General features: G+C 43.1%; 1 protein-coding gene across 1 annotated transcript; it reads right to left on the bottom strand.

Annotated features, from left to right (window-relative positions):
- Positions 1–1,262: 1,262 nt before the first annotated feature.
- On the bottom strand, positions 1,263–19,407 carry LOC139219109 (chondroitin sulfate proteoglycan 4-like). Its single transcript, XM_070850904.1, has 22 exons — positions 19,344–19,407; positions 15,631–15,794; positions 13,900–15,018; positions 13,364–13,771; positions 13,160–13,281; positions 12,565–12,673; positions 10,698–12,026; positions 10,090–10,182; positions 9,346–9,843; positions 8,771–8,905; positions 8,212–8,397; positions 7,863–8,045; positions 7,129–7,305; positions 6,705–6,903; positions 6,460–6,591; positions 5,969–6,144; positions 5,668–5,863; positions 5,347–5,518; positions 4,632–5,034; positions 4,052–4,204; positions 3,165–3,746; positions 1,263–2,609 (listed from the first exon to the last, which is right to left on the bottom strand). Exons 1-22 carry the CDS (start codon positions 19,405–19,407, stop codon positions 1,476–1,478), a joined length of 7,734 nt encoding a protein of 2,577 aa, XP_070707005.1. The 3' UTR covers positions 1,263–1,475.
- Between the last annotated feature and the right edge of the window lie 7,918 nt (positions 19,408–27,325).

The raw sequence follows: 27,325 nt of genomic DNA, 5'->3' as shown, positions 1-27,325 counted from the left end.
GTTTTCAAGATATTTCCTTCCACCTTATACAGTACAAGAAAGTAAATTCTCCTGCTATTTTGCTCTCTAAATGCTGCACCTTATCCATTAAGCATCGTGTGTGTTGGTCAGGTTGCCCACGAGGTAATCTGAAACATTTACAAACACACAGAATTAAAGTCAGACTTTATATACACGCTATACAATATATATACAAGCTTAGATCACTGATTCAGGACAATATCTGTATGCAGCTAGTGTGGTGATGCATATATGGGACAACACACGTTTGAAGTACTGACTTAAATAACAAAATGTTGTTTTCTTTTGATTATTGAATGGCTCTGAAGTTATATAAAACCTAAAGACGGCTATGTAATTGTCAAACATTTGCTCAGCTTTTAATATGTGCATCCTCATTGTTATCAAATGGACCGCCTGTTGCTGCTGATCATTAATGGAGCAAAAACATTGCACAAAAGGAAGATCGCTGAGCTAAACACACAGACGTCTTTAAGAAATATCATTTATTAAAAATAAATCTTTCACAGTGCGTGGCAAACAGAGGCTGGCATGACAGGGGTCAAATGTTGAAGTTGATAAAGAACCGAGGAAACTACTTCTGTCTTTACATCTCACTGTGAGTTAATACTGTATCACTACCAGAAATAGTTACTTGACAGCTCGCTGCCAAACAGACAATGATTAAGAAAAGTGCAGAACAATGATTGACACCTGTGCGTGAGGGGTGAACGTTATAAAAATAGTTAGCATGCATGGACTTAGAGGCTTTACAGTACGAACGGTCACTATGATCTACCAGCTGACAATCATGGCTCCGAAGAAGTAGCACATCGACTCTGTACAGTTACAGTAATGAGGAGTCACACTTTGAGCTAACTTAACTTAAGCTACATTAAATCTCACTACCTTTACAGTAAATGCAATAAACCTCGGTCTAAGTTTCACTTCCTTGTTCAGCAACAGATCCAAAAATATAATACTGTTTTCATCACAAGAAGTTAAAACCAGTGTTTTGAGGAATCAGTCACACTGGTGGTTATAAAAATGGTATCTTTGTATTAAGGAACCAGTGGTGGTCAGCCATCGCAGCAAAGTTTTGCAAAAACTGAAAAATACCTTGAAAGAGCAACGACAAACAGCTGCCTAAGCAGGACTAGTAGATTACTTTGAATAGTCCCTTAGACCTCCCACACAGCTGGGTGATGTCTTCCAGATACAATAAGTACAGTTACTGTTCAGTTCAAGTTGGTTCAGTGAAATGGCTTAAATACAATGGCGATCATACACTTCCTACACAAAAAGGAACTATTTCTTCAACAAATGTGCATCTTTGGTCCTCTTTAAAAAGTTCCTAGCGGTCAGATGTGCCTTAGTTGACTATATGTGTCCCCTGGAGGGTCCACACATGCCATTCATACCCTTGACACCATGAATACACCTCTAAGGCACAGTTTTCCTTTGAATTACTTTCATCAAACCCAGTACTGGTTGTGTTTAAGAGTTGGCGGAGGGGACCTAGATGTCAGACAGTCCTTGAATCCTGCAGTGACGGCTGGTAGCGCATTGCCACAAGTTACATCGTCTCTTTCATCACTGTTACCCCCTCTGCTATTCCCATCATCGCCTGCTCCCTCAGCATCAAATGGCCCCCAGAAAGTCATCCCAGGGGCTAGACTCCTCCTCCTGGGACCAACGGGAAGCCGGTAGGGTGAGGTGGGGCAGCTTGCAGGGCCTAATGGGGTGACTACCACAGAGGGCATAGCCACGCTCTGCTCCGCTCGACCCAGGTAAGGGCTGCCCTCGGTGGGTAGCGCCACCGCAGCGAGCTCCCGGAGGAGCCGAAGCTGGGCCTGTTTCTCCTTACGATGGCGGAACACCAGAATCAAAACTACGAGGATTATGATGAGGAGCAAGCAGGCCAGCAGTGGCAGGATGATGAGGAGAGGGTCAGAGGCGGGGCGAGGGAGGACCTCTACGTGAACTGGGTGGGTGTCGGGAGGGTTCCTTGGGCTGTTTTTGTCTGGGACAGAAGGAGTGTGGGGTTGTGGGGCATGATTTTGACCCCCTCCTGCTCCCTCTGCGCCAGTCGCTGTTCTTCCTCCATGACTGCGTGTGTGGTTCCCCCAGCGGCCGTGAGGCCTAAACCTGTGATGTGTCCTGTTGTGGTTTTTAGGAGACAAAATGTGAGGGGCCAAACCCACCCCGACCCTGCTGTGTGTTGTGGATCCCCCCCGCCCACCTCCTCTTCCTCCTCCCGCAGTGGTCTTATTTTGTGTGGGCAGACGGGTTGTCGTGTGTTCTTGACTTGCGCTGTCTGCTTTATTTGAAGTGCTTGGACCATGATGCATCTGGTGGTGGGGAAAGATGGTGAAGTGAAGCTCGCCCTTCGCTGGCTGGACGTTTCCGGCCTTCAGCAGGAAGATGAAAGAATCATTGAGAGGTGTGGCGGGGGCGTGGCCTCGAGCTGTTGTGAGCGCTGACTTGTTATCACGGACCCGGTTGACACCGTCACTGAGAGTCTCCTCGATGGCGACGCGGCCCTGCACCACATCTCTGAATGTAAATGACTTCAGGACCTCTGATGCTCGGTTAGGGTCATAAGTCATCTACATACATGCACACGCAGACATAGAAGAGGAGACAGTGAAGTGAAATTAGATGATACAATTATCAGTGACACAAGTCACAGAGGTTCTATAATTGTCATTTGCATACTGATCTGATTGGGATGAAGTTTTCATCAACACATCAACAAACACACTAACTTAAAATGACATGATATTAATATAAATATAACATTATATAAATATGTTAAGACAGTGTTAAGCTGGTTTTACTGATGACCTTTGTTCAAAGATACTGAAGGGTTTTAAATGATGAATGTCAAATGCGCTTTTATAACTTCTAGACAGTAAAGACTAGACTGCAAAGCTGTTTAGTACCTGATTCTTAAGGCTCAGATGTTGGGGTTTCCAACAAGCAATTCAATGCAGTTTGTACTTACTCTAACTCTATCAGAAGTTGTATATAAATTAATGTACAACAATGAGAGTCTGTATTTGAAGAAAACAACCTAAAAACTTGGCTGTGACTTTATATAAAAACACCATTATGTCATGTCCCTTTAAATTGTATCCAAAGCTTACAATGAGCAGCTTTACCTTGACTAGTTTTCCATGTTTTGGTGGAGATAGAACCTCAAAGACCGGGTCGACTCGGCTGATTCTCGCCAGCTCAGAGGCATCGACCATGGCCTTCCCCAGTTTCACAGCGATACCACTGGGCACTCTTACTGGCTCCCTCAGGTAGATCAGAGGACGCACAGTTACGTTCACTGTCTGTGCTGTTACGTTTCCATAGTCAACACCAGACGACGAGGCTGACACTGAGACTTGGAAGCTATCCTCTGATTCGCTGAGCTCAGTCATGTGGTACACGACACGGCCGTACTGCAGGTCCTCATGGCAGAAGCTCATAACTTCCTGGTCATTAATAGCAATGCGTCCGTGGCGAGGGTGTTTGGTGACTGTGTAGGTGATGTTGGCCCGGCTGCGCCCGTTGGTTTGAGCTGCAAACTGGTTGGTTGTTAGAACCACAGCGGTTCTGCCTTGAACCAATGACAGGCCAGTGTTGTTCACCATGGAGACAGAGGGCTTTATCACCTCCAAGCTAAACAGCCTGTAGAGCGGACGATGATGACCGTCGGTCACATTTAAGTAGAAAACACCCGTTGAGGGCTCTCCCTGACAGAGGAAGGATGAAAGCACAAAAAAGACATCAACCAAAATAACCCCTTCTCTCGGCTGCATTATCACACAACAGTGACGCAACTTTAAAGAAAATGAGACACGCAAATGAGTTACATACATAAAACAGGTTTTAAATCAGATTTTCACCACAGTAAAAAGAATGGAAATCAATGACTACTAAATTGAAAAAAAAAGCCTATAGATTGCATAGGTTGACTTTTAAGTGCTCTGGCTCTAAAAATCATAGAAGTCATCTCTAAAACAAGACTTATTTGTATTCTTGCAGGCCGACTCTTCACCTGTTGTGTAAAGTGCAGCCGGCCGTGGTTGACGTCGTACTGGGTGAAGGAGGTAACTGGCTCCGGCCTTTCTCCCAGCGTCAGGTAGCCATTGTTGGGCTTACTGATCACAAGATAGTGCAGCTCCTCTGGAGGGGTGTCGTGATCCTCAACCTGGACATGTAGATGGACAGGGTTTTATTTTAGAAGGAGAAATAAACATTCACATTCAAATATTGTTGCTTGTGTTTTAACAGATTTCAGCGCTGTTTGGTTAATCAGAGTATGCACAGAAAACCCCTCCTCGTAATTCCTCTTTATAAAATCTTGTGGAAGGAAATGAATTGAACGCATTTATGTGTGCACCAGTATCCTGGTTATGATCAGGCTTTTGGAGTATCACAGCTATATTTTGCACATGGTGACATTAAGACTCAACAGCACACAGATGATCAAAAACCTGGATACTGATGAATCATGTATACAAGGATATGAATAAGATATATGATAAGGGATACGAGTGCACATGTAAACAGCCCATTTTGAACCATAATTGTGCAGCCTTACCACAGCTACACCTGCTCTCTTAACACTGGCCCACCTGCAGACTGTCCGGTCCAATCACGACTCTCTCTCCCACTATGACCTTCATGCTCGGGGCTCTGCTCCTGATGAGCGGCGGCTGGTCGTTGACTGGTGTCACTGTGATGTTGAACATCTCAGTCACTGCCAGGTTGTCCTTGACACGCCGCTGAGAATCCACATCTAATGACGAAAGGGAGGACGGTGAGGCTGAATAGAGAGGGGAAAAGGAGGAGGAAGAAGGGGAGGAGGAGGATTCTGCAGAAAAAGCAGACAAGGAAGATGAGGAGGAAGAGGAGGAGAGATTCAAGGGAGCCACCCAGGCCCGGAAAGTGAAGCTGTCACTGGTCGTCTCCGAGTCATCGTGGATGTATGCGATGCCGAAGTTGTTTAGGGTGACCTGAGAGAAATCAGGTTGGTTCCTGAGAAAAGACAAATATAAAAGAACGTGTTATTCACTCACATATTTGAAATGTTGTCTTGATGATGGAAACCATCCATGAACTGTATCAAAGCTGAGAGGAATTGTCATATCCCACCCCTAAAGTCAGTAGTGAATTTTCAACAACGCATCTTTTTTTTGACAATGACAAATGAAAATATCCGATAAATGTTAATTCAACTGCAGTATCTGTGTTGTTGTGCTGATATTATGTACAGTATTTGCTTTGACTCTTCTTCTTTATTTTAGTGTTCAGTATATTGACTGAGACAGCAAGAATGCAGCCAAGCACCTGGTGAGGTTGTGTCCTTGTACAGACAGAGCCCCGTGGCGTGGCAGGGAAATCACACGGTACAGGACATGGTGATCTTTCCGGTGCGCCTCTGGGACTTTGCCAAGGAGATTGGAGGCATCGAGTTTGGAATTGTCAATCATCACCCTGCCTCCCTCAGCGACCACAGCACCTGAACGACAGATACAAACACCACAATTGGTCCTATTGAACTACAGTCTCCTGGAACAAGAGTTTATCCATTGGAATGTATATAACCTGTCTTTCCACAGTTTATCCTCCTGTAACTGGGGCAACTCTACTATAAATGTCACAAAGTACCTGCGTTGTTCAGTAGTCTGGTCCTGCGCTGAGGGCTGTCATGATGCTCGTTGGCCTGGTAGGAGATTAAGATGTTGAAGGCGTGTGGAGGAAGGAAAGCAGGAGGGGAGGACACAGTGAAGGAGAAAGAGTCTGCAGCCGACCATCCCACCGACTCTGGCTTGTTCTGATCATACAGGATAACTCCATCATTCACCTGAGAGACAGAGATGAGGAAATGAGGAGGGAGAAGGGGAATCATTTTATTTGATGCACGCACACACACACACACACACACACACACACACACACACATCCGTACCATGCTTTGTGTGAACATGGTAATGTTTTGTGTAGAGTTGTCTGGCATGCGTCGGACCAGCCGACCAAGTTTAGGAGGAGCGGTGACTGAAAACATCACAGAGTGGTTCCTTCTGACGTTGACGACATCATTGGTTACGGCCTGAAGCTCCTGCTCAGTGATTGGTGTCACGGAGCCTTTAAAGGTAACAGAAACCCAGTGAGAGACAGGAAAGACAGTGACAGGTCCTGGTTAAATGCATTATTAGTAGACGTCAGCACGCGTCCAATTTAAACAGTCACAAAAAGGTAGATGGGCCAAAAGCAAACAGGGATGTAATTATATTATCATTATATTTTAATATTATATTTAATTCAAAGACCACATCTAGATATTGAACTTGAGTAGTGAAATGTCTCCTTCACAGGCCCTCCTTCCATCTTTCACTATAATTAGGCTGCCTTTATGTGAGTCCAAAGTGTCAAACCAGGTTTGTCATAGTAAATCCCCACCTGGGTAAACCTCCACTGGATGATTTCTCTGCAGGGTGAGGACCAGAGAGTGGGCAGTTGTGCTGAAGATCTGGCGAGGGGCGAAGTTCAAGCCGTCGTTCACCTGGAAGTGAAAGCCACCAGACAAAGCACCTACACAAGAACACGGTCAGCGTCAAGAAAACCGCAGGGTCGCTCCTTCATTTACTCCTGAATCCGTAAAAGTCTAGAAAAAGATAAAAATGACACTACTGGAATATCCTCACCACTGTGCACGAACACCAGCTGTCCAGTTTGTATGTGGTTCTGGGTGAAGTTCAGAATGTGCCTGGAGGGGGCGCTCTTCAGGGCCAGGTGGCCGTTGCTGGGGGGTGTGACGACAAACTCCAGCCAGTCGGGCAGAGAGTCCGAGTCCTCTGCACTAAGATCATTCATGGTGATTTCTGTCACTGAACCCACCCACACCTGTGGAAGGAAAGGACAGGAGGCTTTAGCTATTAAAGGAATAGTTCGACACTTTGGGAAATTAACTTCATTACGTGAGAAGATGGGCGTTACTGTCATGTCTGTACTTGGCTACTTATTTTATGCTTAGCTTAGCATAAAGACTGGAAGAAGGGGAAACAGGTAGTCTATCTCAGTTGAAAGGCAATGAAATCTGCCTAATAAGGTATATTGTCACCCCCCCACCTTCAGACCCTTATTGGTTGCAACAACAGGAGTCTCATCATTGACGGGTGTGACATTGATGTGCACGGTGCACGGCAGGCTGTGCTTCCTGATTTCCGTCTGATTGGCCACGATGGTGAAGTTGTCTCTTTGTGTTTCACTGCCATCGTGGATGTAGGAGATGTACTCACGTTCCACCTGACGACAGAAGCGAGGAGAAGAGGCTTTGTGTGGACATGGATTCTAACAAATAATAACAAGCGGAACAACACTAAGCATGTTATTACACAGAGATGAATGCTCAATCAGTCAGATATTGTGTCTGATTTCCAGGTAATCAAGCAGTCATTGTGGTAATCCGCTAAGACCAATAGGTCAACAAAACAGAATTGAACTGCTGTATATTGATTCTCAGCATATTAACACGTTAACAGTTGTAAACATCTTTCCCAAGCCTCTTTATATCATTAAAAGGTGTTTTCAAAAAGTATCTTTAGATGCTCTGACAAGAAGAGCTTAAGTAAGAAAGCAGTAGAGGAAAAGAGTTTAGTAAGTTGTGTTTTTATTACCTACTGTATATCAAACACATTTAGTCCGGCACCAAAGTGTTGCATCGAGAAATGTGCATTGCTAATGAACAAACCTTTATTGGACCATAACTAAAAACTCTTTACAATGTACCTCATACAAAAAGAACAGTCCAAACTAAAATCTAAAAAAATGTCCCGTGTATGTGTGTGTGCTTTCAGTCAAACCTCGGTGTGGGTGAAAGCAGTGATGGGCATCCCAGGGATCCGGCTGTGCTCCAAGTGTCCGTATCGCGGTGGAACGATGACCTGGTACAGGAAGTTCATCCCTGAGAAGTGATGATTGGCGACCTTGATGATGTCAGAGGTCAGTGGCAAAGACGAGCCCTCATCAAGGGTCAAGTCGGACACCTGCAGATTCAACCACGAGATGATGGGTCACTTAGAAGTGGGATGGACTGATGGAGTAATTCCTCCTTTATGTAATCCTCTGTGTGGAAAAATCAATTTCTCTCCCTTTCCATGTAATTCCTGTCTTTTCCCCAGGTGATATAACATCTAGATATACATTGCGTACCTGTAGAGGAAGCAGGATAGGGATGATATCGATGTCCAGCCTGATGGGTCCGGCCTTTGTGACGCCATTGGTTGCCTCCAACAGAACAGAGTCGTTGGTGCTTCCTGACGCTTGCTGACGGTAGATGATCAATCCCTGATTGAGATCTTCCTGAGTGAAGGAGTTTGTTGGCCGCTCTCTGATGCCCTGCATGGAGGAGCAGACAAACCCATCATGTGCTCTTTCTTTCTGCATCCTTTGACACTTTAAAGCTGAAACTTTTGTTCTTATTTTGATAGATCGAAGAGGAAAATGACAGAAAATATGAATGAGAAAGAGAGGTGTGAAATGTGGAAAAGGTCTGAGGTTGATCTAAACCTTGTGTTTGCATAAGACTCTGTGGCTCATTGTAAGAAGCTGATTACGAAAATAGGTTTTCAGGGCCTTTAACCCGTTTCCAGCATCAGCAGATAAAACCAGCAGATAAACTGCAGACAGACAAAGTTTGGTGGCTAACGAACATAGCGGAGCATCTTCCTGCTCTAACAACTAACAAAAGCTGGGTTGATGTTGGCCGTACTTGATAGAGGCGCCGCTGTTCTCCATTGTTGTTCCGGTGCTTGTAGTTGGGGGGAAACTTCTGAAGGAGGCCCAGGGTGGGATGACTTTGGACGGTAAAAACTATCTCTGATGGCTGGCTGTCCTCATGAACCACCTGTTCAACCAAAACAGTACATATTAGCAAATAATATGGAAATATGTCAAGTTATTTAGAACAGGCTCCATTATCAAATAACACTTGTAGGTGATATAGTACACATGTCCTGTTACTCGTGCTCCCTCCTTGGTTTTACTGATTTTCTTCTTCACTCTTCACACTGCCAGTCTGGGAGCGTTACCTCAGTTCCTCTCGTGGTCATTTATGTACCTTGTAACATCCACACACTATCTCATCCCTCTTACACTAATGATTCCACTGATATCCACACTCCACTTACTGACTTAGAAAACATTCTGTTATATACAGCAAGTTCCCTCAGAAAGATCACAGCCATAGATGAAAACTAATAAACCTTCATATAGATGCAGTGAACTTATCTTCCAGTGAGTGAAGTAATAAATGAGTCGTATATTATGGTATGGTAACTGGCTTACCTCTAAGTGCTCCCTGCTGATGGAGACATTCTGTCCCTCCGCCACCACCACTGGACGGTTAGTTATGACTGTTGGCGGCCTCTGGTGACTCTCCAGGTAGATTTTTACAGACACTCCAATGTCCAGATGTGCCTCCCTCCTCCCTCTGTCAAGTTGCCCCTCTGTGCTCTTCTCTCTTGCTCTTGCCGTCACATTGAACCAATCAGACAACTCATGGCTGCCATCATGGTAATACGCCAGGCGTCCCGCCACCAAGTCTCGCTGGGTGAATATTGAAATTGCATCTTCTTCCGTTACAGTCTCACGATCTCCATCACTGAAGCAGAGCACACCGTTTTTAGGCGGAAGGAAGACCTCAAATGTCACTTCCTGTGGGTCTCTGATATCAAGGTTGCTGAAGATGCTGAGGTTGGCAGAGGTCAGGGTTGTGTTCCCACTTCGCTGGACCGTGAGGCCGGTGTTGTTCTCAACCTGAAGGTAGGGATCCTGGGCCATCACCTGCACCAGCCAGTGACACAACGGATCCAGAAATAAATTATACACAGCATCAGTCAGTGGAAATGTCACTAAATGTTGTCTGTATTTTGTTCAGTCAGTTGCTAATCAACATCCAGCCAGAAAATCAGCCACATTGCTAACTTCCACTTTTTACACTGGAGTTGATCAGTTGCATTTTCCCTTTAAAATTCTAAATAAATCAATACAACTTGGTAAATACTTAAAGTGTGAACACATTATAATCACCTCCAGCAGTGTTGAGACATAATGTTTCCCATCTGTTACGAAAAGCACAAAACGCCCAAAACTCACTCCTCTGTGGACAAACAACACCTTTTTCTGAGAGGAGAGAAAAGAAGAGATGATGACAAAAGAGAAAAAAGCATCAGCAAGCTTTATAAAAAAATGAAGTATATATATATATATTTCTTTTTCTTATTTTTATATTCTTATATTTCTCTTTATGTCTTGTGGTATGTTATATGGGAGAGGTCAGACGAAGTCTAATTGTACTTTGCTGTATGATGACAATAAATCTGATTCTGATTCTGATTCTGATTCTGATTCTAAAGAACAAGCTGAAGGAACAACAGTATTACACTTAACAGGGTGTGTAGAAGTCAAAGGCAGCTGGATTTCCTGTTTATCTTGTATTAACTGAAAACTCCTCCTTCCATAACTTTACTAACAGGGGGACTGAGCTGTGTTTTTTTCTGATTGTTATTCCGACAGGCGTGACAAGGAAACATCTGAGGACCTACACAGTGGCTCCATATACCTTTGACGTAGCCTTGTTAAATATCCACCACCTGGATGACCAAGAATCTTATTTATTAGGGATGAGTGGTGCTAACCTGCTCGAGGTCCCGCTGTGTGAACTCATACAGCTTGTGACTGGTATCATTGGCCAGCACCAACTCTCCCATGGGAATCCCCCTCCGCGTGTACACCAGCCAACTGTCCTCAAAGTCCGAGTCATCATCCCGGTAACAAAGGTCATTTAAGGTCACCAACCTCCGCCCCTCACGGGCTACATGGAAAACTTTATCGACAACCCTGACAGGTCTCTGATCATTGACGAGCTGCACAGAGACATTAAAGGTGTGTTCGGCTGTGTTTCTGTCCTCCTTCTTGCTGCCGTGTTTGTGCGGTTTGTAAACCACAATTTCAAAAGTGAAGGAGTCCTGCTTGGTCTCGCTGTCGTCGTGAACGTACATGATCCTCTCCGCGATGATATCCTGATTTGTGAAGGTCATAATGTTGTCATTAATGGAGGTTGAGTTGGAAAGATTGATCCTCCTTATCTGCCCGTGCCTGGGACTTGCCGTGATGCTGTAGTGGACCTCGCGGTTACTTGCCGTTTCAGTGAACAGGATGTCTTTGTTGATGACTTTACTTCCTCCTTCCAGGATTGTGAGGCCTTTGTTTACGACGGTGATGATATTCGACTCGGCTTTGATGTTGATTCTGAAGTCGTAAACTGTTGAGTTGGCAATTGTTGAAAAGACCTGAAAGCTGAACGTGTCTCTTGTGTCATCGTGAAGCCTGTTGAGCAGCTCGTACTTCACCAAGCCATCTGTGACATTGTTTTGGCTGAAGGTTGCGTTCCTTTGCAGAGCTGTGTTGTTGAGGCACAGCTGCCCTTTCTTTGGGACTGTTAGAAGCCTGAAGTAGAGGTCGCTCTCATTGAGTTTCACACCCTTAGAAATCACATGGAGGTCCTCTGGAGTGACAACAACAGTCTGAACACCATTGACCTCCATCTTGCTGCGAGTAACCTTGAAGTGGATCCAGCGTACCATGATGAGGAAAACGACCTCCTCAGTAGCCAGGGAACCGATGATGATTTTACATTTAAATTGATCTGTGATGTTGTTCTGAGTCTGAAGGCCACGGTAAGTGCTGATGTATCGGATCCGTTCTTTTTCTAAGAGCTTCTGAGAGAAGGAAGTTGTTGGTTTCCAGTCGCCACTTGAGTGCAACCGCTGGAGCTCACCATACTGTGGCAACTCTGTAACGTCATAGCGGATTTCCACTGCCTGATCAGCCACATTAACTTGTACTGCAAGGTGAATGGTTGTGATGATAGACGCCCCGCCTTGGTTCACCTCCAGTCCAGTGTTATTCACCAGCTTGTGCTCGAGTGGAACTGCCATAATCCTCAAAACTACTGTGTTGCTCATCTGCAGAAAGGACAGGGAACAAGGAAACACCAGAGGTGAGGACGAAGGGAGAGAAACAAGGGAGGACAGGAGATTAATCAAGCTTATATCAATATCCAATCCATATTTTGCTCACTCATTTCACTGTTAGTTCACTGATGTAACATCTTAAATAATGGCACGATGTGTGTGTGGGTGCAATAACACAACTATCTACAAATCACTCAGACCAATTCTTGAGTCTACAGCCATGTTGGCGCCTCTGTGAGGCTATACTAAGGGACAGAGTGCTAGAATCTGCATGTTAACATGCTCACAAAGACAATGCTAGCATACTAATGTTTCCCATGTTCACCATTTTAGTTTAACATGTTAGTATGTTAACAATTGCTAATTAGCACTAAACACAAACTGCAGCATAAGCTGATCTTTCCAATAGATGTTGAGATACTGTTAAGATTAAAAAACTGACATTGTCACTCCTAAAGCTGTTCACCTGACTAAAAATGTCCCAACCCTACCTCACATCCTTTATGTGACAGCTTATTACTTTACTTACCTTCAGCCCGTCACTGACCCTAAGTGCCAGCCTGGAGGTGGGGGCCCCAGTGTGGACAAAGCTGATCTTACCCTCCTCTAGATCATTCAGGGAGAACAAGTTGATGGGCCTGCAAGATAAAGGAAATCCTTTTAACTCCGTTGTTCTGTTCCCTTTCCAACTATGTTGGTTTGTCTGATGATGTCTGATGATGAAGGAGACTGGCGGTCAGGATCAGCCACAGAACACAAATCGCTTAGTCTAGTTATCATAAAAAAATAAGGAATACATGACGAGTAACAACGAGGTAGACTGTAATCACACAAATATACACTGGTGCCCATAAAGTTGGAATAATTGTTCAATACCCCCCAATGTTGTTAAAGCCTGAATACACAGTTTGCAAAGGTTAATTGTGGTTTAAGTTTCACTGTGATATGTTTGGAAGAGTTTGATCAATAAAGTTGAGAAGATATAAACTTTATTTATCAAAATATATATGTATATGTATATATGTATGTATATATATATAAAGTCACTTCTCTAGTAGACGTCTATGATTGTTTGTAAGAAGATTTGCAAGGCACTGTAAAGCCTTACAAGCCATGGCACACACCTGCCGGGGTAATCCTGGTGCTCAAGGTGTCCGACGTCAGTGTTGAGGTTTCCCAGGGAGCTGAACACCAGCTCTGCAGGACTGCTGTCAGGGTCCGACACTCTGAGCACATCCGTTGTCAGCTGGGGATATTGTGGTTGTATTAACTCTCATTTCATGCTTAACACATAAATACATACCATCCAGCCATTCTGCTGCACCTACCTGTCGTTTGGACTTCTCCACCACAGTGAAAAGGTTTCCCTCCGGCAGGCTGAGCACTGGTGCATCATTTACAGGACTGATGTTGATTTCAAACCGGTGCAGGCGGTTGCCCTTCAGAAACACAGGAAGCTCCTTCTTATTGCTGAAGACTGAAAACATGAAAAAGTCTTGCTGGTCCTCTGACCCACTGTGAACGTACATCACCCGGCCCTGCCAAAGGTCCAGCATACTGAAAGTCCGGTCTTCCTCTTCTGCTCCTATTGTGATAGTCCTCTCCTCCCCCTCGCCCAGCATCCCATTAGGGTCTGCACTGAGGTCCAGCCGAAGTTGGCCGTGGACTGGCTGTCCCTCAATGCGGAACATCAACTGAGATGGATGAATGCCCAGTTTCCGAAAATCCAGATTCACCTGGAAGGGAGTGCAAAAAATGTCTTATACATCAGCGATACATACACCAGCTCATTTTTACTGACAAGTATGCAGAACTCAAATAACTCAAAGGGAAAACTAGATCAACAAAAGACAAGCAGTCCTACCCTCATGTGTTTGGGCTCCAGTGGTGCCCGGCCTCCCTCCATCACCTCTAGCTTTCTCAGCAACAAAAAGTTGGGGTTTTTCTTATTGTTAGTAGTTGGTTGTGTGGTTGTCGAATCAAACTCTGGACGATCTGTCGGGCTGCTGTTGGTCACTGCTTCTGGAGTCTGCCCTGTCTTACAGCCCACAGTGATGTCCTTGGTGACGGTAGCAAGAGGTAGGCCCGTTCTCTGAGAGTTCACCCTAATTTCTCGGAGGCAACCTTTGAAGGAGCCCCCTCCCCCAGCCTGTCGCCCCCCAGGCACAGCGGATATCAGCCCAGCTCGCGCTGCCTCTCCCCGGGCTTCTTCGTCCAGCCCTCCCAGGAAGAGAGGCCCTTTGAGCTGGACCACCTGGAGCTCTGGACCCAGGTTGAACTTGATTAACTCCTTGCCCACCTTCAGCTGAATGGTGTCGGGTAGCAGGTGCAGCTGGATGGGGTACCAGGTGTGGTTGTTGTGGACATACGTTAGAGAATGCAGCTCCGTCTTACTCCCCTCTCCATTTCCTACCGTTGCCACCAGGTGACCATCTCTGATCTCTATGGCAACAAACCCTCCCTGGTAGCCAGAGCTATAGAGGATAATACCATCTTCTCCTCTTGCAGAGGGGTGCATTTCACATTCAAACACCCCCTCCTGAGGCACCTCCCAAGGCGGGAGAGAGATAAAGGCTTTAGAGCTGAAAAAACTAACAGAATCTTCTTCTGTTGCAGAAAACTGCGGGCTACAGCCCAAAGATACTTCACGGACTCTCTTGTACCCAGAGTAAGGCCTTAGGCTGGATAGTAGGTTATGTTCATTGAACACAACTTCATCTATGCAACCTCTAAACCCAGTGGAGATGTTGAGAAGGAATGGGTGGTTCAGTCCCGCTGCCCCGCCAACAAAAAGCCCGTCCTCGACACTGAGCTCCACATCTGGTCCTGGCATACGGACGTTAGTATGAGAGTTCCGGTTCACAGTCATGGTGACATTATGGCCGTCGTGGATCAGCTCCATGGTATGCCATGCCAGGTCGCTAAGATAGATGCCCTTTTCTGAGCGAAACGAACGCTCACCTGAGCCCAGATCAAGACGTACCTGAGGGATGAAAGTGGAGGTGAGGAGAGAAACAGTGAGAAAATCAGGGATGATAACCAAGAAGTGAATTGTGTGCAGAATTAAAAACAGAATCAAAGGACTTGTTAAATGTAAATCAAAGGATTATTCTAGAAACGCAAATGCAACCTAACTCTTTTATGAGCAGCACCCTTTCCATGTACTTGGAGATTTCATTAAACAATCTCTTAACCTGGGTCATGACAGAACTTGTTCTGAAATGAAGCCAGAGCTAGGGAGTTATTTTCTTTTCTCTCTACAAGCAATCTGACACCTGTGTGTGCTCAGATGTCTCTCTGGCTCTCCTCAGGATAGTAAATGCCAATGCATATGAGCTAAAATGGCCCAAGGGACAAATATTTTCTCCTGTTTTCAAGGTATGAGGCATCTGTATGTGAGAGTCTCTTGACAGGTTTTACTTTTCCTTATTTGAGTTAATATTACAAAAACCCAAATGTTCTTTCCCGGGGCAAAAAGCAAACTGACAAACATCCTGTTGAAACATTTGTATTCTTGGAAGCTAACAGCCGACTAATTTGTCTTTCTTGCTGTTCGCCACCCACGAACAGATTCCTGTCAGTTGCTTTAGTTAACCTGCAGGCGCCCAGAGGTCAGCTCCAGTAGCAAGAAGTCTCTGCGTCCAGCTGCCAGAAACAGCAGCCCCGTCTGACTGGAGGTTCGAAATCGTACATGGAGCGACGTCTGAATGGACGCCTCCAGTGTCCGCAGGTGGATGTAGCCATCGCCGTAGAACGACACTACAGCAATGAAGAAGGAGAGAAATTGGAGTGAGGAATGGAAAGTGTTAGTGTTGTGTCGTTCGTTTACAGTATCCAAAAGCAATTTTATGAATCTGCTGACATACAGTGCTATGCCATCAGGCCCTGTCAAATCTAATGAAATCCAATGGCCCTGCAACAAAAGATAATGATGCTTATAATATTATATTATTAAGACTTTGGGAGACTTTGCCATTGTTGTCTGTATTATAGTGTACGTTGTTCATATTGTGTTTTGTTTATATTAGCTTGATTTGAAACCATGTCTCACTCTCAGCGGTCTTTTACAAATTATTGTGAATCATCAAAGAGCAAGCCAGAGATTTTAATTACATCCTCAGTTATATCTGTATACAAAAATATCTCCTAACAGCTAAAAACTGTAATGAGCATTTGGTGACAAACACATTTTCCCCACAAAGGCAACTCCATTAATTTGTACTGACTGGCTTGTCAATGTGGTGTCTACTCTGCACTTTACACCTGCTATCTAAATTCAATTAATGACAACTAATGCATTCTGGAGTGGGTCATCCTGAAATGTTCTGATGCTAATTAGACTTCCCTGTTGACCCAGATGACGCAGATTGGACATTTAGTTGTACAAACATTTCTCAATGGAAGAGCAGCTCTGAAAGTACTAATAACGCCATTAGTTGGCGTAAAGCTTATGGGGCGCAGCACAAGTAGTTAACGTCCAAATCTAGATGAGAAAATGTAAATGCCAACTGTCTAAATTCACTCATTCACTAGATATCAACTATACAGCTATGTGTCTAGTTTGAACTTGGAACATTTAAGTATAACTGCTGCATTTTTAAACCTGGGCCCTATTTTTAAATATTTTGTGTTCGAAATGACTACTAGGTACAAAAAAACTTTAATAATAGCCAAGAACAGTGGTTGTAATGTAATCCTTTGGGGCAAGGTTTTACCACTGACAGAATCAGATTGTTATTCAAAGTGTCTGTATGGAAAAGAACTAGAAAGAGCCATTATATTGCTCGGTGCAAAGCCACCAGACTCCATTGATAAAAACAATCATTTTAGAGTGGAGTTGCTAGGCACTTGGCCTGATCAGTTAGTGTGTTTGTGTTATTGTGTGTTTTAAAGGGTTCATTTGGATCTGGCAGACCAGAAACTCCTGTTCTGTGAGGTAAAATTACTGTTTTTGTCGATGATGTTCGGTGGGTTTGAACATCACGATACAAACAGCTGTTTGTGATTAAACAGAAAGGATCTCACAGGTCTCTGTAGGGTTCATCTCCATAACGTTGTCAGACACTTCGAATAACATTCATTGGCATTCCTGTCAGTAGCACTTTTAGCGGATGCAGTTTGATCGGGTGCAAGTGCCCTGAAGGATTACATTGACATAGTACTAAGCACAAAGTGAAGCTGATATGAAGCTGCTAGAGAAAAAGTCAGGAGGTCTCCAAAATCAATAGGATACATTATGTTGAAACTAGTCTGCAAAACTTTTCATGGAAATCCATCTGATAGTGGCTGAGATATTTCAGTCTGGGCCGACGAGGTGGACCAACCGTCCGTTGGGATTACTAGAGTCATGCAGTTTGTTGGGGTAGGGATTCAGAATTGTGTCTATATAATACAACATATTTGTATCTAATAGTGAGGCCATCACTCACATCTGTGAATAAAAAAAGCAGTCCAGGTTTTAATTGACTTGATCTACAAGGCAGCTGTATTGGAGCACTCTGTCAAAATGACTGTCAATCGAAAGCGTAACACAAAATAGAGGTCAGAGAGACGTGTGTGTGTGTGTGTGTGTGTGTGTGTGTGTGTGGGGATGGCTGACACTCTAAACAGTGCTGCAGTGTAGAGAGGCAGCTAGACTGAACACAAGAAAGGAATGAAAATATTCAGTTAAAAACAGATCCAAAAACCACATACATTGTTCTATGCAACAGACTCTCTCTGTCTGTCTTCACTTATCTCAATAAAAAGAGCTAACTGGCACGAGGGGAAGGAAAAACCAATGCACGGACATTTTATGAATTACATTGCTCACTAAAGCTGTTCAGTTCAACAACTCTACAGTATAATTACATGAAAGCCAATAATTTATGTCCCCACATCACACAGAAGCTTGACTTTTACCTGCAGGCAAACCATTACCTAACAAAGTGTTCAGTCTCTTAATGTTATTTTTCTTGCAGGCGGTTAAAGCATCTGCAAAGTTGGCCAACACTGCTGATTGATTTGTAAAATGACTCAGGAAATAAGGAACCATTTTTGTTGAATGGTTTAAATACGCCTTTTTTGGCTGAGGTTAGGATAAGTAATCTTGATTGTATTTGTGTTAAACACAAAATAACACCATCTTTTAAATGTGTTACACTCTATCCTCTCGCCTGTTTTGGTCTTATTTGTTATAATTACCTTTAAATCCTTTTACTGGTTGGGAAATGCACTGCCTGCAAACAATAAAGTTTATTATCAGGGCTATTATTATATTATAAGACTGGTCCCAGTGAGAAATACTCAGTCAGCAGGGCGGCCCAGCATGCCGCTCTACATAAAGCCTATAAGCCCGCTGTCAGTATAACCCATGTCTTTCCAACTATATCTAATCTGCCTCTATGATACCAGTGAACATTGGATTATTAGTAATCTTCCTACACTCGCAGACACATCTTGAATGTGAATGCAAGTCTTTAATGCGCTGTCAAGAGCAGGTATAAGGATGGAGGCATGGACGATTGTCTGAGGCGAGGCTGGTGGCCCTGAAATATTATTCCTGTGCCTTTGTTGGAAAATAATAAGATCTCAGTAGCAATTATTCAGATTTGATCAGAAGTGTCGATTGAGAAGTTGTCAACTTACAGAGCTTATACAGATCTGAGCAGCTAAGGCGGCTTGTTACATGAACTCTGATTTGTGTGGATCCAGGAACACTGAAGAAATCATTATTTTTAGATGGAAAATTATTAAAAGGAATGCTGATTTTGCTGTGTACAAGAAAATATTTTTAGGGAAGAGCAATTGGGAAAATGTTAACAATGACACTGTCTTGAATAAACAAGTTACTAGAGGAAAATTAAACTTTGAACCATGTTGGAGGGAATTTGGCGAGCTGTGTGACATCAGATGCTCCCGTGCATAGCACAAGTAGCATCCTACCAAAATATAATCCAGTATCCAGCAGTGTATTGCCATATGTCTGCAGACAATATTAGACTGGATTAAACATTAAGCTGCCAACTGTCACAGACACATTTTAGCTTAATCAAACAATCAAACAATAATACAGAATTTACATCATCACTGTTGTCTCCTGTGTCAATTCTTTACAAGGGCATGGGACTCACTTGTCTAACTCAAATGTTAAAGTTAGCTTTACATTAACAACCTTTAAAAACTACATATATTTACATGTTCACAGTATCACCTGTTCTTTTACAGAAATGCAACAAATCATTCAATTATAATAAGAATAGCAATAGCAACTTGTGTATCTGGCAGTTAAGTGGAAAAGTGGTTGCTCTCTCCTGTGCAGAGCCTTACCTCCATTAGCTTGTCCTGTGGAGATCAGCAGCAGCAGAAACAAACCAGCCACAAAACTTCCCATGGTTAGTTAGGCCCTTATAGTCTTTCTTGCATTTAGTTAAGAGCAACATCTGGCTGCTGTGAATTGTCTTTATTGCACATCACTGGCCCTGCATGTCATTTTCCACCACTGACAACCTCTACTTGCAGCTTAGGTTTACAGCCTTTAAAAAAATGTACCTGTGAGCAGAGCACAGAGAGGTGGAGCTCCACCCTCCGATCCGCCCCCTGGCTGCTGGAGTGCTCTGCACCAAACATGAACACAAGGGGGAGTTGTCAGAACACATAGAGAGACAGACGGGGACAGAAAAAAGAGAAAAATGTGGCAACAGCAGATTATGTGTTTCTCTTCATGGTGAAACTGAGACTGGAGATCAATCCCTGTTATCTATTGAAGATACAGGCAAGATTCAATTAAAAAAATTAAATACAGCAGTATATTCTGAATTTACTGCACTCCACACCCCCATGTGCAAGGCAACATCACAATGAAATGAATTACTAAGAAATGAGAACAATTATGAATTTTTCTTGCTCTTGTTCTTTTAGACCTTGACGTGAAAAAGCTACTCAGTCACACTAACAACAGTGTCTGTAATTAGTTGTTTAGTTTATATGCCACTAAAGCTCCTGCTAAATTGAACTGGACTGAATTAAAATGAATTGACCTGCACAGAGGAACAGAATGAGAGTCAGAGAGAGAGAAAAAGAAACCACTGATGTTAAGTATGGGAAGAGAGTGGAAGTAAAAAAGGGAACGAGAGGTTAGAGGAGGGAAATGTCCAGCAGCTGATTGAGGTGAAGTGGAAGTTTGGGTGTGATTGTTCAAACAGCAGGACACACTCCCTAGTCTGTATCCTGAACCCCTCCCACCCTCTAACCTCCCACCTCCACACACACACACACACACACTGAAATGTTGCTGCAGCTCGAGAGGTTGGTCCATTAAACTGCTGAAAGAACACATAAAGGCTTTTATTCAGCTGCTGATTCAAACTCCGCTTGGCTCGCACATGAGAGGAGAGCTGGGTTTAGGTTTAGTTCCCAGGATGTTGAATAATAGACTCTGCAGCCTGGTTTTTCTTAAACGAAGGGGTCACACCCAAAATGGGTCACAGTTCATCTGGTGACGGGTCCTCTCCTGACGAGAGTGGTGGTGTGTTTTAATGAGCCCAGATCCCACGCTGAGAGGATTACCGTCTTGTCTTTTGAGCTGGAAAAGTCTTTTAAGTGTTTTTTATTAAATCTCAAGCTAAACTAGCAGACAAGTGAATGTTTATACAGTTCACATGCGAGGAATTAATCTTTTCTGTACATCAGGACCCATTTGCAGGGGTATTTCTCATGCTGACTGCAACCTACTTTTCTTCTTTACTAATAAAAACAAACGAATCACATACACATATAAGGTTGTGGGTAGAGTGGTGCTGCTAAACAACCTTCCAGCAGATATTTTATTAGCAGTTGGTGCTATTTTGGGAACCACTGTAAGTGATGAAGACCACAGTCTTTTGCTCCAACACATAATCTTTAAAGGGAAATTAAATTACTCTTATTTTGAAGTTTTGAAATCTAAAAAAGTTTATGACGTGATAAAAAGTAGGAGTTTATATAAATAGTGATTTACAAGTATTTACAACCAAACAAGAGATCAGATAGGTTATTACAGTTTTAACTGTATAATCATACTGATGTGGAAATAACATCTTAAATTAACATTTTAATGATTCCCCAAATTATTTTACATGAGACACAGCTACTGGTTCTCCTGTGAGGTACCACAGCCATGCATGCATGCACTCGTGTCACACTTATTTTCATTTATTCCAAACCATCTACTTGTCTGAACCGTCGCCCTCTTGGACATTGTTGTGGTAAATGATGTTAAAGTAACCAATGAAGGCCAAAACTACAAAAACCCTCAGACTGTCCAATATTGAATATATAGTTGGTCAATCAGCTGATCAAAAGACTTGTCAAATTGCATGTAAGCTAAATAGAGGTGTGTGTAGATGTTTTTCTTTGGAAAAAATTGCAACATCGAACTGAATAAAATCTTCTAATAAGGCTAAAGACATGAGGGATGGCATGCAACGATCCAGCACAGAACAGCATACAGGCCCTGAAACCTGTCCGAGAGCGGTGAAACTAGTAAAACACAAAGTAGAGGACAGGAACCACCTGGCTTAGGAGCAGGCAAACAGCGTAAACCAGGAAGAGATGGAGGATTGGGACTGATTTAACTCCAGCAGCAGCTAAAACAACAAAAACACAGCACACAGCTGGACGGACAAACCTAAAAGGTCCCTGGTTTACAACTAAACATGTGAAGAAAAGAAAAGGCAAAACCTGCTGCCCTCTTTGAAAAATGATGGGTGACAATCTTTTCCCATCCTTCCTTATTCACCTTTGTATCCTGGCAGGTTTATTCACGCTCGCTCACATGTCAGTTCCAGTTTTCATGGGGTGCTGAATACACATCTATGGTGCAAAACAAACAATTAAAAAAGAATGAAAGCCCCAACACATTATCCACCTGTGCAGCCAAGATAAATGAGTCACTGTGTTTTGATACTGGAGCAAAAATAAAGTTAATGGAAGAATACTTAAAACCCTGTGTGGGCTCCGGTATAAACCTTGGCCTGAGCCTTTAGTCCATTTCCAGTATAAATACAGTAATTGAGTGACACATCCATTTTCTATTTATGAGCTGGTTGCATAAGAACAGAAAGAGAAAGAGAAAAAGGGTCATGGAGAAAGGCCAGGGACTCAGACAGAAAGAAAAAGATGCAGGAGGAGTTTAGACAGAGGTTGTCAGAGTAGAGATTTAAAGGGCTGAGATCCATACATACACATTAAAACAGAAAGGACACATATTATTAACAAGAGGCTGTTGTTCTTCGCTGTGGGCATGTTTAGCATTTAGCTTAAATATCATGACATTTTTAACAAAACTCAACAAAGAGCAGCTCAGGACATTTGATCCTGTCTAGTGAGTGCATGTTTCTGAGTGTGTGTGTGTGTGTGTGTCTGTGTGTGTGTGTGAGGGAGGCTTTGGTCAACTATTCATTCAGTGTAATCTCTCCATGCCTGGCAACTACTTGCTACATAAAGTCGTAAGCCACACCAGACACATATTCACAGAAAGTGTGCGTGTGTGTGTGTGTGTGTGTGTGTGTGTGTGTGTGTGTGTGTGTGTGTGTGTGTATACCCCTTCTCCAGAGGCACCTCTTCAAATGTGCAGGGGAACTTTTCAGATATTTGATATTTGCAACGCGATGCTGGGACCAGCTGCTACCTTTGCTTGGGGACACCTCACCTCTTTGTTTGTGTGCCCACATGCACAAGAAAGTGAGTGAGGTGTGAGTCACTTTGAGTCACGGCTGCTTCATTTAGCTCACGTGTTGAAAGTGAGGAGAAGACATAACGACACACAAGGAGAGAGGAGGTGATAATAATCACAGGAAAGAAAAGATAACAAGATGAGAAGTGGTTCAACTTAATAAGTCATTCACCAAAGAAAAAGGCCGATAGCTGTAGTGCTATAGCTACAGTATCTTTAGCTAACCAGTACTTCACTGTCAAACAGAAAACTGTCCAACTCGATTCACAATTCCAGCTACGACATGTCCAAATGTCTACAGTGACATGATACCTTTAGGATAATAAAAAGCATTTCTAGTGCACCGTATTTATATACACTTCAGCACAAGCACAATATTTTTGACATTCAAATTTGGAAGCCTTTGACACGTGCAAACCAATAAATATAAAGTCAGTAAAAACATGTTTACAAAATCCATTGGCTTAAATCCCAACTTTTGGATAACAATGACTTTTATTTTCCTCTCCTCCTTAACAACCTATAAAACAGACTGTTCTGAGAAAACAAAGATGGGCAACATCCACAACATCAGCACTTAGAGTGAGGAGTGACGGGAAGGGAGAGTGCAGAGGAAATCATGGGAAGGGATGAGAGGAAACGACCCGTGGTAGGCTTCCAGTGTTTTCTTTGTCAAAATGGAAAGAAAGTGAAAGAAATGGAAGATGTCTGCTTTGTACCAGAGTAAGAGTGCTGATTGTCTTCCGAAAGCTTTCCAAAGCAAATGCATGAGGAAATGACATCTTAGTCTTTGTCTGAATTCAGTTTTCCGTGTAAATAACACTTCTAACACACACACAAGCTTACAGACACAGTTTCACATACAAATACATGCACGCGTGCAGGTATTCACATGAATTCGTTCAAGTAAGTCACACATACCATATTGGTCTCTCTTACACACACACACACACACACACACACACACACACACACACACACACACACACACACACACACACACAATGCTCCCCTGACACAATGTCACGCTTTCAGCTGAGGATTGTTTTGCTCTCATTTCAACTCTTCCTCTCCATCACTGTGACAAAGGTCAGTCCCAAAACACAATGGCTGCCAGCAGCTGGAGGCCTGACTCACTGCCAAACCATCTGACCCTGCAGCTTATCGCCCGGTTTAACATCATTAAAGTCTTGTAAGCAAAACATCATCTGAGTCACTGCTTCTGTCTTAGTCATAACAACAAGCCTATCGAGTATCAAACAGAAATGATAGACACAGTTCATCATGTCACTGAGTAAGCTGGACTTTAAGCTGATTGTTGCATGCATTTACAGCCCATTCAGATGAATGACATGCACGGGATGCGGTAGTTTAACGACACGCCACCACAGCTTCGTTGGTTCACTTTCAAATATTTCAAACCTTCGAGCTCCGTGTTCCTGCAAGTGGGCCTTAAAAAGACTTGATTGTAAGTGATTCACTCATCAAAAGCTATTTCTGTCAGAAGAGAGGTTTTTTGTTTAAATTCTAGGAAAAGGAAACAACAGGATATTATGATCATAACGTTGAAATTGGAAAACCCCTTTGAATCTAAATTTAAAACATCAACAACAAACAAGACAAAATATTAACAAGTTTTCATCACTAATTCAGTGCTATTCACAACACATCCATCACCACAGTTGATCACCATAATGCAGAGATTCCATCCATCCATCCATTGTCTACACCTCTTGTTCTTCAGGGTCGGGGGGGGGGGGGGGAGCCATGCAGAGATTGAATGAAGAAATATTAACTCCATTTAAGTAAATAAACACGTTGAGCTGCTGACAGCAGAATGAAAAATCTGTGCTGCACATTCAAGTTCTTTCAATATGCTGATGAGTCATTACTTATGTTCTCCCAAACCTAAAATATAAATAGATGCCCAAAGATCTTACACATTAAGACACGTGCCAAAACCCATTTTGAAGCCTGGACTTCAGAGATTCCTTCGTTCTCAGCAAAACAAGCTCAACAAGTCCAACAGCTCCACACTGCCCTGTCTTTTCAAAAAACAACTGTGAGCTTGGGAAGACAGGCAGTCTGAGGGATGTATGAATGAGCCAATTGTAAAGTTGAACTAATTTAAAAGGCCACGATCGAGAGTCGTGGACAAAACCATGGGTCAGAAGGTCAAATTACAACCTTGTCATTAAGTGAGTTAGATATGAATCAGCTATTGTTGTCTTCCTGTCTGCCTTATAATTGAGTTTGTTCTAATACAAAAAGTATTCACTGCATGAATTTACTTGCATGTCGCCGCTCGACATGAATCAGACGTGATCATGTGAGCCGTCATTACTTCTCCTCACAGTTGGCTGAAAGTGTTCTGCACATCCCACTGTGGGCTGATTATAGATGCTGTAGTGAAGCCGGTGGCCTATTAAAGCATTACTGCTTGTTTAGGAACACATTGGTGACATTGGATTAAACTCAAAAGGATTATAGAACAAAAAGAGCTCATGTATAGTACTTTAGGAAATGATTGACCCACCCTGAACTTCTCCCTCTGAGAACTTTGTTGCTTTATAAGAAAGTCACCTGACTTCCTCCTTTACTCCCGTCTTAATTACTTTGGGCGCTAGAGGGCTTGATGCAAACATTTTGTTTTTGGGACAACTTGATAAAACAACTGTTTACATTGGGTTGGACAATTTCTTGCATTTTAAAACATCTGTATTTGCAAAATTATAAGAGTTATTGTTGCTGTATTGACTGCCAGAGACAATTATTGCCAGAAATAACAAATACTGCTCTTATGTAATATGATTTTGCGCCACCTCCGTAGCAACTTGTGGTAAGTACTGTGTATTTAGTTATTCCTGGTCTCCCTGCCCTCTGTCTCTCTCCCTCTTCGGCTGCAGGAATGAATCACTCCCATGAGAGGAGCTGGAGTGGCACTTCACTCTGAAAACAAGCAAACTCTTCCCTCCCTTTTGCCGCTGATGTTTACAGAGGAGCTGTTTGTGGCCCAGATTCAGGTCACAAATCGTTGCTGTTATATGAAAACCTTGTGTGCTCGTATTCATGTGAAAATCATTAAATCCAACTGAGGGAGCACATCTACCAACTGAACTCTTTAGTCTTGTGAGACGACTTCAAATCATGTTGGATAAACTCAGAAACGATCGGCGGTCTGGCAGGCTGGAATTAAGGGTGACTTTTCTGTATTGTTGTTATTCCTGAAAACTGCAATGTCTCCAAAAGACAGGGATGATATATGTATTAGAAAAGAACTACTTCTAAAACATTTGTTATGGCCAAACCGCACTATTGCTTAATCCACAAACTTTCTCAAAATTCCTCTAGTATCAGTTACTTCGGGGATACACAAATCATCTTCCAGGCCAAACGGAGGCAATTTTGAGGGCTCCTACGATAGATGAGTCCCCAAACTGTTTGGAGAAAAAATTACAGCTAAACATACAGACGACCCCTCCCACAACAAAACCGTCTGCCCCAAAACACATTTCTCAAGTGGCGGGAATTAGCGGACAACAGGCAAACGCAGACAGGCAGGAATGTTTGCCGTGACTCGTTAGTGACGCACTATTTGTTGTTGTGCCACGCTGCAGCGCTTTTTGTTGAGGAGGGACACTTCACACTCGTTGGGGGGGGGTGAGGAGGAGGAGGGAGACAGTGGGGAAGGGACAGGAGGAGGGGTTTTGTTGTGAGAATGAAAACTCGAGGGTGTTCTCCTTTCGTTTCCTCCGTTCCCTGAAAGCCCCCCACCCGTCCCACCCATCCCTCCCTCCCCTCCTGGTCTGTCTCCCTCCCCCTCACCCAACACTCTTGTTGTTCCTAATGTCTTTCCTGTACAAGGGTAGGACCTGTTCCCACACAGTGTGGAACTTCCCGCATGCACACACACACACACACACACAAGGAAAACACAGCCTGCTCCCTGTACATACAGACCTACATACAGTCTGACCAGATACGTAATGTACAGAATAAACTTTGAGGCTTTGATCGTTAGAATCTTAGATTATGTTGTGACATTTACATTCATTCTCTCGTCTTTAGAGTAAGTTCAGTTTGAGTTGATGGCAAACAAATAAACCTTTTTTTGGGGTATTTTGAGTACTTTGGTCCTTTTTAAAGGGAGATTTTGAACTAAGAAGTGATTGTTTTGTAGCTTTGAAGATGTGAAGTTTGTTATAAATTCTTGCTCTTTGCTGGAAAGGTTTTCTCATTTTTTCATACCTCCAACAATTTTATATTTTGTTACCATATTGGCCTTTTATTTACTGTTATCCAGTTATAATTGCCTTGCATTTCATTATTCCTGCTTCAGATTTAGTATTTGTTTTAAAAATCACCTTGAAGACTTGCCTGATGTATCACCAGCAGTGGGACAAAGAGTTGTTCCATATTTGACCATAAATAAATAATTACTTTTTGAATCAAGAGGCATTTCCTGAGCTTCCAATGGCACTTGGCCAATACCTCCCATTAAATACTGACTCAGATCTGTGTTCACACAAAGGCTTGTGCGAAGATGAAAATGTGATCAATGAGAGAGTTAAAATGGTTTCAGAATGATATTAGAAGG

This window comes from Pempheris klunzingeri, chromosome 19 (genome assembly GCF_042242105.1).
Source record: "Pempheris klunzingeri isolate RE-2024b chromosome 19, fPemKlu1.hap1, whole genome shotgun sequence".
Classification (NCBI taxonomy): domain Eukaryota; kingdom Metazoa; phylum Chordata; class Actinopteri; order Acropomatiformes; family Pempheridae; genus Pempheris; species Pempheris klunzingeri.
Note: the sequence above shows the minus strand (reverse complement) of the source record. Positions and strands in the feature narration are given on the sequence as shown.

Excerpts from the sequence above, each read along its gene's own strand:
- LOC139219109 (XM_070850904.1), bottom strand. The coding sequence starts at position 19,407 with ATGGGAAGTTTTGTGGCTGGTTTGTTTCTGCTGCTGCTGATCTCCACA. Across the intron at positions 13,772-13,899 it reads TGGAGCCCAAACACATGAGG|GTGAATCTGGATTTTCGGAA; the intron begins GTAGGACTGCTT and ends ACTCCCTTCCAG. Across the intron at positions 5,864-5,968 it reads CCATGTTCACACAAAGCATG|GTGAATGATGGAGTTATCCT; the intron begins GTACGGATGTGT and ends TCTGTCTCTCAG.